This window comes from Varanus komodoensis, unplaced genomic scaffold (genome assembly GCF_004798865.1).
Source record: "Varanus komodoensis strain SLA01 unplaced genomic scaffold, ASM479886v1 scaffold6_2, whole genome shotgun sequence".
Taxonomy (NCBI): Eukaryota; Metazoa; Chordata; class Lepidosauria; order Squamata; family Varanidae; genus Varanus; species Varanus komodoensis.
The window spans coordinates 315340-334210 of NW_025336346.1; the positions used below are offsets into that span (position 1 = coordinate 315340).

Here is an 18871-nt window from a genome sequence, read left to right on the forward strand (position 1 = left end):
CTGAGCTCATGAGACAAGGTGGGCTACCAAGTGAACGAATCAGTAATCAATCACAGACATCTGTCAGTCAGAGGCACAATTGTCAAACATGGAGCTGCTCCAAGGCCATACAGAGCTGAGCTGGCAGTACAAATCTTAGGCCTCTTCCCAGTCTGAATGCAATTGGCACTTTACATAATTCACAGAACACCAGCAAAACTCTTGGCAGTGATGCCCATCTGCATCAGACTGTAACAGACCATCTGCTTCTAAGTGCATCTAAATGTGACTGGCATTTGGTGCTGCCATTTAAAAACTACTATTATCACTACTGGGCCTGTTATACTTCCTGATGATAACAGCATTTGCTGTGACCCCAGGGCTGGAGAGAAGTCCACATGGCGTATGAGAAAATGTGATCTGGTTGAGAAATCTCAGACCCAAGATGCGAATTCTGCAGGTCTTTGGCCAGCAGTGACTTAGGGGGTTGGCAGTGTGAAAGATTTTATTTTTGTATGTCAATCATGTGCATGGCTTTCCTTTTGTTTTCTCTCTCCTTGAGCTGGTCACATTGAATCTTGATTTTTCTCATACTGGTGGAAAATGTGACAAAGGCAGAGAGCGTTTCCTGTGTCAGGGTGACTGCGTTGCGACGAAAAACCACAATGCTTATTTCTGGTGGTGATGCTGCAGTCTGGAAACAAATGTGCTACAGAAGCATCCTTCTTCCTCTTCTTTTTAAAGACCAAAACTATTTACGATAATCTTGAGTGGAAACATTTACAGCTTGGCGGAACAGGGCGTGTTGTCCCTTGTACAGACAAGGCATTCAGTCTGTCAGCCTTGTTTCTTTCCTTTGCCATATAAATAGTATGTTACATTCCCATCTTTGAGATAAAGGAGCAGGTGCCTCAAGCTGTCATTTACAAATGTAACTTCATGGCTCTTCTGGGCAGCGGGGCAGACATCAAACTGTGCACAGCCATTTAGAGGTCAGAAGAGCTTTGAAGTACTCCAGCAATGCATCATCAAGAAAAGGCTACTCAGACTTGTAGAGTCAAACTCAGTCATGGTTTCAAAATACATACCTCTTGCATAGAAATGAAATCACCGGTGGCAACTTCTACTCTTACAGAGGGGACAGACAGGAGGAGCCTGAATAATTAGCATGGCTTGCCTACAAAATTATCACCCAGCCAGCCAAAAGGCTTCCCCCCCACCCTTGTATCAGCATGAAGAGCTTTCTAATGATGCTGGTGGGATACTCCCCACACACACCCTGGTACTAGTGCTGAGGATCTTGTAGTGTCAAGCATCACAATACAGTCCCTGTGTGCCAAAACACTGGTTCCTGTTGCTTCAGAGAATTCACCACTGGCTGGCCAGGATACCCTCACCAAAGGAAAACCCCAGAATCCACAATCACATATAAGGGCAGGCTGCAACTGAAGACAGAGAAAGGGAATAGATAGAAAGAGAGTGAGTGTCGGATAGGGGAAACTCACAGCACAAAAGAGGAGTTACTGGGAGTCTAGGAATGCTTCGTGGAAGTGGGTGTGTCGTCTGTTGATGGTGTTTGAAGAGCACTGAGTATTTTATCACATATGAGCAAAGCAAGGGCCTGACAGGCAGTTTATTTGTGACCCATAGGGTTGCAAGTTTATAGGTGAGGTTGGAGAGTGCCTGTTACAAATCATAGAGATGGAGGAGGCCTTTTGTAGACCCTCCAGTCCAATCCCTTGCTTGGTACAGGAAATCCAGAGCATGCCCTCACTCTAGAGTTGGTTATCCAAACTCTGCTTGAAAACCTCCAGCAAGGGAGAACCTATTCTCAGTAATTTTAGCTAATGTTCAGGAATTGGGGAGTTGTAGTCCAGAACATTTGGAAGCCACTATGTTGAAAAGGCTTATCTAACGCCTTGATTTTTTAGAGTATGAGGTCAAGAGCAGAGCCCTATGGCAGTATACTGGAAACCTCCCCCATTTTGATTAAAAACCATTAAAAAGCACTGTGCATGTGTTTTTTCAAACACCCATGAATGCATCCAATGTATTATTAATTAGCCTGCATGTAACCAGTTTGCTAACCAAAATACCATGAGGAATTTTCTTAACTGCTTTGTTGAAATCAAGATAAATCATGTCCACAGCATTCCCACAATCCACCAACTAGTAACCTGATCAAAATAGGAGGCAAGATTAGGCTGGCTGGGTTTAATCTTGAAAACTCAATACTGGCTCATACAGTTACTGTTGCATTATTATGAGGAAGGAATTGGGCTATTGCTCTGTCCTCAGCTGAATTTTAAGAGAAAAGATGTTTTGTTGTGGTCAAAGTTATAGAGAAAGTTATAGGCAGGACCTATAACATCTCAGGGTGTTTCCAGGCAGAGGGGTCCTAGTACAAACAACTAGAAGGTGTTGCACAACTAGTCTGTCATCATTTTCTACCTAATTGATTTTCCATTTTAAGGAAGAAAATGAAAGAAGTTATGAGAAAACATGGAAAGGTTGCCAGAGGAAGATGAGAACATTTAGGCTCCCCTGTAGAATCCCATAACTGAGGCGGAGTGACCTGACCTGCCCTGAAAGCACCCTTTCAGTGCCATCAGCCTTTGCACCTTCATATTCTGTCTCCCTAAAATGGGTGCATGGCATCCAGTGGCTCCATACTGATTTGGAGGGCATCCCCAGAACATGTTGCTGGAACACCCATGTTTTTCTTATAGCATAGGTGCCAAAGAGTACTTCTAGATGAGACTTTTAATACATTGTTACTCTGTGTCATTCATTGGATTTTACCAAGGGTCTACACATCATTACCTTCCACTTGTAATCTTCCCCCGTTTTCTCACCACAAATCCATTAAGGAAAAAATGTGGAACGGCTGCACTTTGCCTTCTCCATCTGAAAGTGTCTGCACTGTGCTGCAAGGTTCCCTTTTGTTCCCTGTGCTGCTTAACATCAATATCAGGAAAGGTAGTCTCTGGTCCATGGGCCAGATCTGGCTTCCCCTGAGGCCCAACCTGGCTGGCAGAGTCTTGGGCACCCTCGGTGGGCCACGTTCCTTGCCCTTCCCAAGCAACACTGCCTTAGCACAAACAGCACTCATGGGAATCCCATTCTCATTCCTGATCGGATTCCCCTGCAGTACAACTGGCTCCATCATGACCCAGGTGGGGTGCATGTGGCATGGAAAAAAGAAGGCACCTCCTGCACACCCTGCCTGGAGCTCCACAGCTCCACAATATCAGGGAAGGTGGTCTTTGGAGAGGCTCTACCCTTGTTGCCACCCATCCCATGAGCCTGGTCCACAGGCATGATCCATCCCCAGGCCAAAAGTAGTTGCACTTCTCTGATTTACTTGAATCTGTTGAGAAAGCTCATCAGAAGATTTGGGCTGAGGGACAACCACTCAATTCTACCTCTCCTTTTTTATCCAATTCAGGTAAAAACTGGTATTACTGGACTAGTGGCCGGAATTAATAATAACCAGGTAAGAGGCCGTACACTGAAATTTCAATGCAGACAAGGCAGTGGTTCTGTCAGTGGGAGATAAACTGATCTGGGTGGTGGCCTTAAGCTTGTTGTGAACTTGTGAATGGGGCTGCACTGTCCCTGAGGAATGTGTTTCACAGCTGGTGGGTGATACTAGGGCTGGCCATTACTTTGGCAGCCCAAGTGCCTTCCATGCTCATGCTGTGAAGCATTTCTCACAAGCTTGGGACAGAAATAGCCTGGCCACAGCTGTCCTCGCGCTCATGACCTCTTGCTGGGCCTGCGGCAATGCACTGTGCAGCCCCTGAAAGCTGTATAGAAATGACAGTACAGGCAGGCCCCAAGTTACAAACAAGCGCCATTCTTGAGAAAATGGAAATTCATTTTTAAGTTGAATTTGTAAGTTGGATTATGTATAATCAGCTCTCCACATTCGAGGGTATTAGGGATACAAGACTCCCAAGAAAACGGGAAATCCATGAATATCCCTCCCCTCCCCCCAAACAAACTCACCAAGGCCTCGTTGCCGCAAAGAAATGCTGCAGACATTTTCTTCTCCAGATGGGCGGGACAGGAAGACCTGCTTTGGAGGCCTCCCTCTCTACCCCTTTGCTTCCTTGTGCTCTATGGCAATGAAGATTTTCCCCAGTAATTTTTAAAAATTAATAGGCTTTACAGCAGTTCGTTTGTAACTACAGGTTGTTTGTAACTCAGACATTCATAACGCAGGGACTGCCTGCACTGGGTTCTAAATACAGTGGCCAGATGACACATGTACTGCACATATAGACAGTCTCTCAGCAGTTTTGAAACAGCTGTATTGGTTTCCAGTCTTTTTTTTTTTTTTAGCATAAATCCTTTAAAACACCATATAACTTGGGACCAAGATACCTTGAGGTTTCCTATCTCACTTTGAACCTGCCCAGGTATTATAGTCTTCCTCAGAATCACTTCTTTGGATCTATTTAGCATTAGAAATGAGGCAGGTGGAGACCAGAGGTGGTGCACTGCCTCTAGAACTGCCTCCCCAGGAAGCGGTGGAGACAGCAAGTTGGCTTAATGGAGGCTCTCTCATCTGATGACTGTGTCCCTTACATCACTTCTTTCAAAATATGATTTTGGAGAATCTCTTGTTCATTCAGTGGAACTAAGACCAGGGTCTCTGTCCCAACATTACCCTGATGGTACCACAACTGAGATTTCAGCAGAGGCTTGCCTAAGGTCATCACATAAATTTGCTGCTGATAGAAGAATTAAACCAGAAGCTTTTTGTTCCAGCATTTACTCTTCAGGCTGACCTATTATTTGTTAAGCTTGTGAATTAACATTATCAGCAAATTAGATAATGTGCAAATGTGTTAGAAGTACAGAGAAAAACAATAAATGGTTCCAGGCTGCTTTTAAACACGACAATGTACAATGTCTTAATGTGTTTCCTTTTAGCACACCGTTAGAGATGCGATCTGAGTTGGTTGAAAGAATACTGGCCTAGTTTTTATCTGTTTTATTTTCAGCACAGGAAGAGACTGGGACTTCTCAGATTGGGAGAGAGAATCCTCTTAATCTACCTCTAATAGATATTACAATATTGACAGATGAAGATTTCTTTGAATCCCTCCCAAGGGATATGCAAACAATTGCAGTGAAGGCGAACTCTGTGCTCTACCTGACCATCTCTGCAGTCAAGAGCCAAAATAACAGCCTATGGCCACCCCTTGCATTCCCTGCTCCTTGTGTTATCCCCCCATTGCCCTCTAGGGCAACAGCATCTGCAGGCCTCTTTCCCATGTACTTTGTCTCAGGCACACAAAAGCAGATTATGGGCCCCAATCGCTTTCACTTTCCTTTCCTTTCCTTCCTTTTGGGTAACAGTTCTTGCTTGCAAGTGAATGATTCATGTTTGTAAGTTGTCTGTTACACTTGTGGTGATTTCCACATCTCAGTGGCACCAATGATGAACTTACCATTGATGTTAGTGGCTTGTGAGTACATCTATGTCCCTTAATATCTGGGTTCATTTCGATCCGTAACCTGCTCTCTCCCAAAAGCTCAGCTGTCATCTGGCTGCCAACCACCCTTCCATCAAGGCATCTTACAAAGCCAACCAGCCTGCTCAGTTCCAGCAGCAGAACGCCATCATGCGTCTTCAGACCTGACTCTGCCACCAGGTTTCATCCTCAATCTTATGGTTTGCTCGCCTGATTTATAAAGCCCTGTCATCTGCAACAGCAGGTTGCAGCATCATAACCCTGCTATGCCCTCTTGACCTCGGTCACTGAACGCCAGAACAGACAGGAGACCCCAGCTTGCATGGGTGTGATTACAGCAACAGCCAGTGCTAGTGTGCCGTAAGTGCAGTCTGTGCCCAGTTTAACTGTAGTTTTGCACACTGTTTCTCCCCCCCCCCCACTCCCCCCTACAGCCCATCCTACAATCACAGAGAAGAACGCCCTCTTGTGACTGGATGGTATCCCAACATGAAATGGATTTATGGTGCTTTTTCTTTTTTTCTTTTCCCTTTTACTTTTTGATTTATGAGCTATTAAGTTAATACAATGCTTGCCTAATTAGTACAAGAATGTAATATTCATGCACTACTAGTGACAGAGGGGTGAATGACTAATGGGGCATACTTTTTGGATAAACAATAGTATAAAACAAATTTATCAAGAAATTTTATTTGATAATATATTGTTTTGATGATGTTTTAATGTTATATAGACAAATGCCATCAAATATTACCTTATAACCTTTCATATCTCCCACATCTCTATACAGCTAAACATTTAAATTACTCTGAATCTGACTGTGAGGGAAATGCTAAAGTAACTTTAGAATTCAATCCTATGCCTGTTTAAACGCCACCCACCCCAGTCCCACAACTCCCAGCATTCTCTAGATGACAGAGGCATGCTGGGAATTGTGGGTCCCCCCCCCCCCCCCGCCTAAGCATGCACACTTCTAAAAGTGCTTTGAAGATGGCAGGATTTTTCCTAAAGTCAGAATCCAGCCTCTGCATCACATTATCCCTACAGATGAAACAAAGGCAGAATCCTTGTGTAGCTGGGAGCTCTTGCTTTCTGTCTTGCTAGCTCATGTAGAAATGAATCCAGTCAGTACAATAGGTTGTACCTAATGGTGTCCTTCTGTCAGTGGAACATGGCAAACCATTGTTGGGTCATTTTATCTCCCTCCCTCACAGCCTGCTACCCCTAAGCGTTGAAGGACTCTTTGGAAAGAATTTGGAGGGTAAAGAAGATACAGACGTCTATCAAACCTGGGATTCTTTTTATTATTGGCTAGAGAAACGGGACTATGCATAGACTTAAACATCTTTATAGTTTAACATAAAAAGAAAAAATGTGGGGGGGCTGACCCAGTAGGTCTGATGTTTTCGATGACTGATGCTTCTTAGTTTCTTTTTGTTAGGTATATTAAGAATAAAACTTATTCAAAAAAGAAAGACAGAAAGACAGAATTTGGAGGGTGAGGAGGGCAAACCAACTCCTGTTGCATGAGCAGAAGTTTACTCATGTAAACCTGAATTTAGCTCACTGTTCAGCAGTTCGTAATAATACACCTCTGCAGTGCCATCTCCTGCTCTAGGTTTGGGTGACCATTTGCTAAGGCCACCCTCCTCCTCAAAGTGGTTTCACTGCACCGCTCTCCCTCAGAGCAGGCCCTACCATTGGGCAAAGTGAGCCGATGACAGGCAGCAAGTGCTTTGGGGCATCATTTACAGGCCCCCAAATCTTTCCTCTGGAGCCACTGGGTCACTCACCCCTGTTGGAGAACGCAGCCGTACCACAATCTCTAAACTAGCCCCCCATCCTCTCTGTGATGAGGGACACAATACTATTGCCAGTCCAGTTGGCTTCTGCATGTGCAATGGAATGACCTGCTTTCTTGCCATTTGCCACAGGCAGCAAAATTTCTAGGGCCAGCCCCACTCCCCATCGCCTATCCACTGCTCCTCCTCCATTCTCCTCTCATTCACGTGGGCTCTTCCACTCTCCAGAGAGAGAGCAGCAGCAGCAGCAGGCTGGGCTTCTGGAGGCTGACCGTTAGCCCCTCCTGAGCGTGGACCTGGGCATAGAGCTAATGAGGCCAACTCTTGATGCCAGCACTAAGTGAACCCCGCCTGAAAGGGATCGTGACTACAGGACTGCAGCACAGGTCCATGCCATACGTGGTCTTTTGAGGCCTCCTGCGTGGCCTGCCGTGGGTGCCCATGATGTTGCTGCTGCCACCCCTGAATTTTTGCCTCCCTGCATACCTTCCTCCTCATCTCAATCACACCCGACAGCTTGCTCAGCAGTGTAATTTAAATGGGGAAGACAGCATATGGTGAGAGACATCCCCACACAGTATTCTCCATCCAAATTCTTTTTCTCCCCTCTGCCCGGCTGATTGGCAGAAGGAAGCACAGAAAGCGCTAACCACCTCCATACCTGTGTGCCGATAGGGAGGTGGAAGAATGTGCATGATTGCATGTGCAGGTGTGCACGTACCTGCACGTGCTTGCCTACACATGCACGTCTACACAGGTATGCACAGATGCCGCCTCCAATCCACCTCCTCCCCATTGCCGACTGTAGCCCTTGGTGGCGAAAGCACTGCACGCCACTGCGAGAGGAATTTTATAATACATGAATGAAGCGGAGGTCTGTTGCTCAGACAGCATCACCACAAAGTAATCATCCCAATTTCTTAAGGTCATGTATGTAAATAAGCTTTGAGAAGCCGAACTCTACACCTATCCAGTTTTCTGTACCCCCATTTGAACTTTATTCCTGAAGGAGACATGTGTGCTTTGCTGTGTTGGTCTATGTATTTGAAGCACCAACAAAGGCAGCAAACCACTGATCCCAGGTTCCCAAGGAGAACTGGAATCGAAGCCAGATTCTCAAAAAGTATGTGTTGCAAGTTGCACTTGTGGTGAAGCCACCATGTGACCACTTTACCACAAGTAAAACTTAACCAGATGCCCTTCACCCACATTTACCAGTTTGGTCAGGCCTTGCCATCTCATTTAAAAACTAAAATGACAAGATGTAAAATGGAAGTGGAAGGAAAAGGATGAGAAGGAAAACATCTTTTAAAAGCTGCACTTTGGGCCAGGCTTATCTTCCTTTGTTGGTGTTCCTTCTTGAACAGGAATTGGTGGCTTGTGTTCCTTTGGCAGATGAATGGTGCTGCATTGTTCTCCCCCATTGCTTCTGCAGTCCCAGGGCCAGAAGCAACTGTTGGGAGGGTGAAGTGTTTCTTCTGGCGGGCAGCACAGCAAGTTCTCTACAACTGGGCCAGAGATGAGCCAGGTTCATCTCCTCCTGAAGGACAGACCTGCGTTTCCCCCGGATGTGCCCATACATGGGCTTAGGAAGGCGGCGGTTCTGTGACCCTGAAAGACAAGACTATGCCAGTGCTTGTTTACATTCCTGTAAAAGGTGATTAAAAGGGGAGTTGTTTTTTCCTCAGGGCTCCATTTTGCCTACTTTGTGCACAGAGACCTTTTTCTGCAGAATAAATCTTTTTCCACCTCACACCCCTGGAGTGCTTGATTGTGCATGCCAGGACCAAATCCCACTGTTGTGGACAACATTCCTTGGCTCTAACAGGAATGGGAAGCAGTGGGTGAAGCCTTCCAGGGGTCCTTGCTTGATGACAATTATTATTAAAAGTAGGATCAAAGCGACAATCCAGAGATGCTTAATTCCCATCAATTTCTGTGAAATGTACAGTACAACCTCATGTTTGCTAAGAAATATCTCATGGAATTGTGTGTGTGTAGAACAGCAGCCTTGAGATATGAGTGGGATTGCAATGCCATGTTTTTCTGAAGAGTTATAAAAGGAATCACTATCCACATTAAATTCATCAGAAGAATTGCATAATATTGCTGCTTAATTTTACACACAAACACACACATGCATGCCTCCTTGGTATAAGTACAAATAACTAAGGCCTAACCTAAACTTCCTGATTCAACAGATGCTACTAATTCTGATGTAGCCAGCCTCTTCTTCTCCTGGAGCTCCTAATCTTTTAATAGCGATGTAGCAAGCAAAAACTCGGCAGGTGATTTTTTTCCCCAGCAGGCAAGTGGCGTGTAACTGTTACAGGCCCTACCTAAAAAAAGTTGACAACTTTGTCTTCCTCAATTATTCTGGAAATTCCTGTTTGATTTCAGTAAGACCACTGAAGAATAATGTATCTATATACAATATTTAGGATTGCAGCTTTAGTGTTAAAACAATTACTCTTTCTGAAGCCACTGGGAAATTCTAAATTGTACTTTGGAGTCAAAATTGCCCAAATATTAATAAAGTTTTGAAGTCCAAATCAAGCAGAGCTAATTGCTGGAATTCTTGTTTATTCTTCAGTCATTCACAATGTCTTAGGTCAACTGCATTCAGCTAGAAAGGCATGCCTAATACAGAATGAGGAGTCAATAACAGGCTATTTCCACTAGATTTAAATGGGTTCAGTCTTATATTGCTGATCCACCAGCTGAAGAACTGTATCACAAGTCTCTGACTTTAATTTTCATTTCATTTACCACGTTTGTATACCATCCAATGGCTGCAGCTCTCTGGATGGTTTACAGAGATGAAAACCCTAAAAATATAGTATATCATCATGTAAAAGCAATGTACAAACATAAAACAATTTTAAATAATCAACAGTAAATGCCAGTATCCATTACAAACTTTATCATATTCTGTCAAACACCTAGAAGCAGAGGAAGGTCTTAACCAGACACCAACAAGTTGGCAGTGATAGTGCCAGGCAGGCTGCACTGGGGAGAACACGCCATAATGGAGAGCGACCACCAAGAAGGCCCTCTCCCTGGCTGCCCTTCTCTAAGTCTCCTTAAGAGGAGACAATGGGAGTATCCATATATGCTACTGATAATCTGTATAATTCAATGTTTCCCAGCCTATGTTTGATTTAAAGATTTGTCTTCTGTGTTCTTGTTTATGTATATTTGTTTTATGCTCTTTACTGCCCTGAAATCTGATAGGACGAAGGGTGGTATAAAAGTTTCAAGAATATCTTCAACAGGCTAAATATGAGCCAACAATGCAATGCAGCTGCAAAAACAGCAAATGCTATTTCGGGCTGCATTACAAGAAATATTACTTCCAAATCACAAGTAGTAGTAGTTCAAGAAACAAAACAGCAAAAGGCGCTCTCCCATCGCACACATACAAACCCAATGAGGACCAAACATGTTGAGTAGCTACTGAATGGGGGGCGGAGTGGAAAATAGTGGTGGTGAAATAACATGAGCTCTCCTATGGGGCAGGGCCTCAGCAAGCGCAGTATGGGCAGGAGGTGAGCAGGGATGCAACATCTCCTCCACGCAGCCAAGGCGGCACCCACGAGTTATACCTACACATGGTGGTCCATTCAGGCAGGCTCCTTCTGTGCCTAAGGAATCCTCCCAGACTTTCCTGGACCATCGCCCTGGTGTAGCGGACCTTTATGACCTGGCGCAGCCCTTTCGCTTTGAGGGGAGGCACCGTACAGCTGTCTTCTTCGGGAGCTGCCTAATCCGAGCGTCTGCTCGATAAAGCATGAAAAAGAAGGTGGCTTTCTCAGTTCTACTCCATCACTGAACGCGGAGAGGGAAGAATCCCGCAGCAAGGCAGAGGAAGCCTCCAGAGCCCGCAGAGTGACGTGGCCAGGAGACCACATGAAAGACGACGACACGCAGGATCTCCCGAGCATGCGCAATGAGAGGAGGGGATGCTCGGACTTCACGAGCGTCTTGCTCCAGCGACAGCTGTCCGGAGCCCCCGCTCAGCTTCCTACGCATAGCAAGCCTGGAAATTTCCCGGAGTCAGTAAAATGCATAAAGAGGATAAGGATGGTTGATCGCCCCCAGAACGAGCTTTCCCCATTTGAGTCCCAGGCTAAGGCTGTGCTAGGATATCTGGGGGGCGGGGCGTGGAGGGGGGCCCAGCACACCACAGGGGCCTTGATTAAAAGACCAGGCTTGGCGAAGGGGGGCCACGGACTCCCCTGCCCTCCACTGCGATCGAAGGGGTTGCCTCTGCAGCAGCGGCGGAGTGGGATGCAGCGGGCGCGGGGAGGCCTTGGCAGGCGCCTGCACGGGCCTAGCGAGCAGCAGCTGCGTCGCCGCCCGCTCTCGCAGTTGCTTCCGAGGATTCCCCTTCGGTGGCAGGGATTCCTCAGCCCCCAGGCGCAGGGGGGCGGCGGGGGCGGGCGGGCTGAGTTGGGCTGCCCTGTCGATTCCGCGGCGCTCGCTCTGCAGTACTAGCCGAATTCCAGCGGAGGAGCCTCTCCAGCTCAGAGCTGCGAGCCGAGTCTCGGAGGACTGCGGGGGAAGCACTTGCAGAGGCAGCCGCGCAGGCTCAGTGAGATCTCACTGCGTCTCAAGTCCTCGCTTGGGCAGAAGCCAACAGAGTGGAACGGGGAGGGGGAGGTCCAACAGCGAAAACCTGGCAAGCGGCAGCCAACAGGGGCTTCTCCTTGGCACCGAGGAATCCCTGGGCTGCGCTGGGGAGCGGGGCGAGCCCCACCTGCTGCTGTCAGCCAGCCTGATCCGCAGTGCCAGCCAGCTGCAGAGGCGACGACTCTCCGCTGGCCCTGGACACCAGGGGGCAGCAGTGAGCCGCGAGACCCCGAGATTCCCTGCATTTCGCATCATCAGGAAATTCCCTTTGACGAGATGCCTCTGCAGCCTTCTGCAGTGTGTGCGCCCGGGGTGCTTGGCAGTGGCACGCTGCCTGCTTTGCTCTTTCCTCCAAGCCTTCCACCCCCCAATCCAGCCAAGTGGATTGCGATGCTTTACTGCTGTACGCAAGATCGGGGAAGGGGCAAAAATGGCAAAGCGCTGGTTCGGGGCGGGAGACAAAGAGCTCTCTCTCTCTCTCTCTCTCTCTCTCTCTCACTCACTCACTCACTCACTCACTCACAGAACTCGCCCAAGAAGGAAGGTTGTTTTGCCCCTCAGATATGCAAGGATCATAAACACTTTGCAGTTTCGAATCCGAAGTGGAGGAGGCTAGGAGGGGAAGACGATTCCTTACAGCAATGGAGGGGAGGAGGCGCAAAGGGCTAATGGCGTTGAACAGCTCAGCCTCTCATTCAAGCTCAGTTAACGGTACTGTCAGATCAGATGAGAATGGGCATACGATTCTTCAACATGAATCCGCCATGCCCATCCGCATACTAGCAGGAGCAAGGCACAGCAAGGCTAAGATGTTCGTCTCGCGGGCTAGTCTCCTCCCTGAGTGTATCAGCAGCAGTACCCGGTCTCTAAGCTTGTGATGCAACAGCAATACATCGAAACAATCTGAAAGGAATGGTTTAACTTGGAGTCCTGCGCTGAGCAGGCAGTTGGACCCGATGGTCCGACGGCCCCTACCAAGTACGCTATGATTCTATAAAACGAAACGGGCAAAGGCTGGGAGCAACTTACAGAAAGACGCAGTTAGCGCGGGGAGGGGGAGGTTGGGGGCAAGCAGAAAGACACCTTCCACTCATTCAACCCGCTTATACAAAATGGCATCTATTAATTCATTTGGAATAAGAGCCATTTCGTGGTCCCGAACGCAAGCAGACTCTCGCGAAGTTTTGAAAACAGTATCTTTCATTTCCTGGAATCAAAAAGAAAGGAGGAAAGTCAGCTTTTCACTTTCGATTGCCCTGATTGGGGCCTGAAAACGCAGTGAACCCGCTTTAGCAACGATCTCAAACCAGGATCGCAAGCGTGGGAATCTATTCCCAAGGGGAGATGCGTGCATTGCCCTCTGGCGGCGGGCCTGCTTATTGCACTTTGTTTGGGTCGGTTTGTTTGTGGCCCTTGCCCTGCGGCACTAGCACCGCCTTGTTGTTCTTGCGTGCTTCAATCCGGCGCGCGGGCAAGCCGGAGCGAGTGAGGGAATCCTCCTAGGCTCAGGCTCCGCAGTTTTTATGAGTGCCCGGCAGTGGTTGGCGGACGAGCGGGTACGATAGGGGCGGTTCTGCAGCGCTTGGTCCCACAGGGCAGCAGGGAGACCAAGGGCGGCTACTCTCTCCCTCCTCTCGCCGGTCTCTCCTCGCTGCTCACCCTCCCGCTTACCGGAATTGCCATATTAGGAGCAGGAAGACTCGCGCCGGAACAAGCCCTTATAAGGGCCTGCCCTTATATGGCCTCTGCGTCCGGGGGCTTCCGGCAAGCGCGGCTGAGGTTCACAAGTGGGGACCCCACGAGGGGGAGAATCGAGAAGCCTCTGGCTCAGAGCCACGCGCCAAGGGCCGGGGGCCAGGCGGGTCGCGGGTCCCGGTGCCCAGCTCGGCGGCGCCCCCCCTCTTTTCTGCAACACAGACCGGCTTCCCCCAGTGCCAGGCTCTGACGCCAGGCGGGGTCCTCTCTCCTGGCTGCCAAATAAGGGCTTCCTGCCTCCCATATATGGACATGTACGTCAGGAAAGAGGCGGGCTGCGGCCAATGAGATCCGATATATAGAGGCTGCTCCGGGGCGGGCGGGGAGCCGAGAGCTTCTAGCGAATAGAGCCAGGGGGAGCCCCGGGCCGGGAGGGTGGGGGAACGCAGCCGAGCGGAGCGCCTCCCGCGGGCAGAGCCGGGGGAACCCCAGGCCGGCCGTGGAGCCAGCGCCCACCCGGACGGCCGCCCGCGCCTCTGGCCCCACGGGCGGCAGCGCAGCCGACCTGTAGTATCCCCAGCAGGCAAAGCCCGCGTCCCCCCGGCGCACCCCCATGACCGCGGCCAAGGCCGAGATGCAGCTCCTGCCCTCGCTGCAGATGGCCGACCCCTTCTGCTCTTTCCCGCATTCGCCCCCCACCATGGACACCAACTACCCCAAGCTGGAGGAGATCATGCTGCTGGCCGGCGGGGGGCCGCAGTTCCTCAGCTCCGCCGGCGGCCCCGAGAACAGCGCCGGCGGCGCCGGCGGCGGCTTCAACCCCTCCGGCGAAAGCGGAGAGCAGTCCTTCGAGCACCTCGCCGCAGGTAGGCAGAGGCGCATCCCAGCGAGGGGTGGGGTGGAGGGAGCCGGCCGGCCGGGGGGATCCCACCCGAGAAACAGGTGACGTGCCTTCCGCCCTTGAGCAGGGGATTCCTCTGTCCTGAGCTGGAAGGGAGGGAGGGGGGATTCTCCGATGTGCGTCACCCTCTCTGGGCCGTGGGTTTTTGTAGCTGGAGCCGCGCCAGGCGCTGCAATATGTTGCGCTCGGTAATTCATTCGCTCTAGTGGCGGCGGCTCTGGATCGAGGGAAGATGGGGTAGGGGAGGGGCCGTTGGCAGATGTGGACCAGGGCGTGAGAGGTGCCCCGGGCACAGTACGCTGGGCTCGCGAGCTCTCCCCCCCCCCCCCCCCCCCGCGCGCCGTTCGGGCAGGTAGCAGCACCCATTGTGCAGAGGCCGATACTGCTTCCTGGGCTGGGCAGGCGATGGGCTGGAAGCGATCTTGGGACTCACCTTCGGTCGCTCTTCTCTCGGCAGACACTTTCCCCGAGATCTCTCTGAACAGCGAGAAATCCCTGGCGGAGACGAGCTACCCGAGCCAGACCACCCGCCTGCCGCCCATCACCTACACCGGCCGCTTCTCTCTGGAGCCAGCGACGAGTGGAGGCGGCAGCAACCCGCTGTGGCCAGAGCCCCTCTTCAGCCTGGTGAGCGGCCTGGTGGGCATGGCCACCTCGGCGACGACGTCTGCCCAGCCGTCGTCCGCCTCGCCGCCTATCTCGTCGTCCGCCTCGCCCAGCCCGGCCCTGAGCTGCTCCGTGCAGGCCAGCGATACCGGCCCAATCTACTCGGCAGCGCCCACCTTCCCCAACCCCGGTGGGGCCGAGATCTTCCCAGAGCCGTCCAGCCAGCCCTTCCCCAGCCTGCCGGGGGGCTCGCTGCAGTTCCCTCCGCCCGCCTACCCGACAGGCAAGAGCAACTTCCAGTTGCCCATCATCCCGGACTATCTGTTCCCGCAGCAGCAAAGCGAGGCCGGCCTGGGCTCTGCGGACCAGAAGCCCTTCCCGAGCCCTCAGCCGTCGCTCACGCCGCTCTCCACCATCAAAGCCTTCGCCACGCAGAACGGCGGCGGCGCCCAGCAAGAGCCTAAGAGCCTCGCGGGCGGCGGCGGCGGCGGCGGCGGAGGGGCGTACCAGGCGCAGCTGGTCAAGCCAAGCCGCATGCGGAAGTACCCCAACCGGCCCAGCAAGACGCCCCCCCACGAGCGGCCCTACGCCTGCCCCGTCGACTCCTGCGACCGGCGCTTCTCGCGCTCCGACGAGCTGACCCGCCACATCCGCATCCACACGGGGCAGAAGCCCTTCCAGTGCCGCATCTGCATGCGCAACTTCAGCCGGAGCGACCACCTCACCACGCACATCCGCACGCACACGGGCGAGAAGCCCTTCGCCTGCGACATCTGCGGCCGCAAGTTCGCGCGCAGCGACGAGCGGAAGCGCCACACCAAGATCCACCTGCGGCAGAAGGACAAGAAGGCCGACAAGGGCCCCGCGGCGGCCGCGCCCCCGCCGCCCCCCGCCGCCTCGCCTCTGGCCTCCTACTCCGCCTCGCCTGGGACAGCCTCCTATCCCTCTCCCGCCACCTCCTCTTTCCCCTCGCCGGCGCCCGCTTCGTACTCTTCGCCGGCCACGTCATACCCTTCCCCCGTGACGTCGTACTCTTCCCCCGTGACGTCACCCTTCCCCTCCTTCCCGTCGCCCTCCGTGGTCCCCAGCTACGCTTCCATCGCCTCGTCCACCTTCCAGAGCCAGGCGGCCACCCCCTTCCCTTCCCCCGGGGGCATCTCCAGCCCATTCGGCTCCCAAGTGACTTCCGCACTTTCCGACCTGGCCTCCACTTTCTCACCACGGACCATTGAGATCTGTTGAGAGGAGGGAGCTCGGACCACTTCGCAGCGGCAGCCCTTGTCCCGCATGCCAGGGGTGGATGGGGGCGGCTGCCGAATCTGCCCGCCGGCTCTTGCTCCAGCAGGCCTCGGCCTGGGGCTGGGCGACAGCAGAGCCTTGCAAGCCAGCCCATCTCCAGCTTCTCGGGACCCCTGGACTGTTCTTGCAACTTCAACTGCCTGAAAGACCACACACAGACTCCACGACATCAGAATCCCTCCACTTCTGTCCAAGTGCTGAATCTGCATGGACGATACCGATACCTTATTTCATGATCATCTCCCCCCAGAGCTGCGATTCATTAGGAAGCAAGAGACGGTGGACCCCGTGCATAGACAATATAATATTGTATATGTGCCATGGCTTTGCTTTCCTTCTGGGTTCTTCTTGACGTGAAAATCTCTTTGCCTATTCATATTGCATTATTTGGAGTACAAAGGGCCATTTTCTCTCTCTTTTGTAAATGGTAATTTTTGCTCTTTTAGTGACAAAGCTGTAATGAGTTCTACAACTTGTTTTGGGGGTGGGGAAGGGGGAGGTGGGGGGGAGCAAAAAGCAGCACTTAACTATGTATTTGAGCATGTCAAAAGAGTGTGTGATGTTCTTTGTAATTATCACCTTGAGGATGAAACACTCTCACATGGCAAAAAAGTTATTGTTGGGTTTTTGGTTTTCAAGTCCCAAGTCTTGGTGCCTTGTTGTGGAGCTTTGCTAACGTCATGCATTGGTGTGATCGGATGCGTCGCATCTAGCCTTAAGGTGACAGGGGAAGCGGAGGAGGGTCCGAGGCTCCGAGCCAGAAGAGGGAAGGAGCTGCACGATGGAATGTAAGCAAAACAAGAAAAAAAAAAGGCAAATAAAGCAAAACACCCCGAAATTCTCAAAAGTCTATTTTTGTTACAGAAGTGTAAAAATTTATAAATATATTCAGCAGTTGGAATGTCGTAGTTACCTACTGAGTAGGCGGCAATTTTTTGTATGTTATGAACATGCTGTTCATTATTTTTGTGGTTTTATTTTTGACTTTGTACTTGTGTTTGTTTAAACAAAAGTGACTGTTTGGCTTCTAAACACATTGAATGCGCTTTACTGCCAATGGGATATTTGGTGTACAATACCCTCTGGAAAAGTCAATAAAAATATCGAGAGAGCAGCAGTCCGGTTTCTTCCCCTTCCTTCTCTCTCCGTGGCTGGTGGGCTCGGCTCGGCTTACGGCAGCTCGCTGCACGGACCCCTTCTGGTCCTCGCTGCCTGGGAGACGCCGCTCGGAGCTGCCTTCTCCTCTTCGCCCTGCCCTTGACCTGCGGGGGTCCCAGCCCTGCCGCAGGGGGGAGGCTCGCGGCCCCGTGGACCACGGAGCCCCCCCATCACTCCGAGCCTGCACAGCTCCTGGATGATGAGGGCTGCGGCCCCTAAGCAAATGGGAGGAATCGGCCTGGGACGGGCGCTCCAGAGCGGGCCTCTGCCCTGCGCCCAGGCTGCGGGGTTCCTCCTCGAGCCTGGGGGAGAAAGTCCGGCTCTCCCTGACCCAGTTCCCTTGTCTGAGAATGCAGGCAATGTTTCTGCAAAGTTCAGATTAGTTTAAAGCCTAAAGCCGGAGGGGGCGTGTGTGTGGGGGGGACTACAGCCCCCGTCATCCCACACCACTGTTCATGCTGTCTGGGGCTAACGGGAGTTGGAGTCCAAGGTATTTGGGGCAGAGGGTCCCCCACCCTTCCAATAGGACCTCAGTGCGGCAGACCAGCCGCCAGACCAGCTCCTCTACTCCCGCCCAAGCAGAAGCCTCAGGTCCCAAAAATGGAGACGGGCGCTGTCCCCGGGCTCTGCCTAGAGGGACCGCAAGCTATGCTGGCTCCAGCGACCGGAGTCTAGGCACGTCTCCAAGGTGGCGAAGCACAGCCCTGGAGAGCCTTCGGGTTCTTCTCTCCCCACCACGTGCCCTCGCTCCCCGAGCAGCTGAATCCGCCAGCTCCTCAAACTGGTGGAACGACTGGACGAGGGTCGGGGGCCAGGGCCGAGCCCCCTCTCTCGCCTTGGAAATGCTACCGCCCCTCGGCTGGCGGCCTCCCGCGGAGGGGGAAAGGACAGCAAGGCGCTCTGCGCGCAGGTGGCGCTGGCGCAGAACGAGGAGGAGCTGGCCCCGGGTTTTCGGGGTGGCGCCCCCCCCCCCCATGTCCTCGGCCCTGAGCAGCTGGGAGTCACAAGTGCGCGGGCTCCCTCAGGTCGTTAGAAGCAGCCCTTCGCCACTGGGTAACATTTCCGCGCCCGCGCACCCCCCCCCCGTGTTCCTGTGCCCCATGTGGCACCCGTTCCCCTCTTGGTACCCTCCAGCTATGCCAGACCACAACTCTACGAGACCGCCAGCCGCCCACGGGCGTACCAGGTGGCGCAGGCTTCTGAGAGGGGAACCGCTCCGACGGGGGCGGGGAAGGGGGAGGCAGCTTAGCCCAGCATCCTCGTCCCAGCGCTTCGGCGTTACTCACAGCAAGTCCCAGGAGCAAGTCCCAGAC

General features: G+C 51.8%; 1 protein-coding gene across 1 annotated transcript; it reads left to right on the forward strand.

Annotated features, from left to right (window-relative positions):
* Nucleotides 1-13982: 13982 nt before the first annotated feature.
* EGR1 (early growth response 1) lies at nt 13983-17517 on the forward strand. The gene is made up of 2 exons (XM_044451472.1): nt 13983-14460; nt 14953-17517. The coding sequence occupies exons 1-2, from the start codon at nt 14208-14210 to the stop codon at nt 16341-16343; spliced, it is 1644 nt and encodes a 547-aa protein (XP_044307407.1). The 5' UTR covers nt 13983-14207; the 3' UTR covers nt 16344-17517.
* Nucleotides 17518-18871: the final 1354 nt, after the last annotated feature.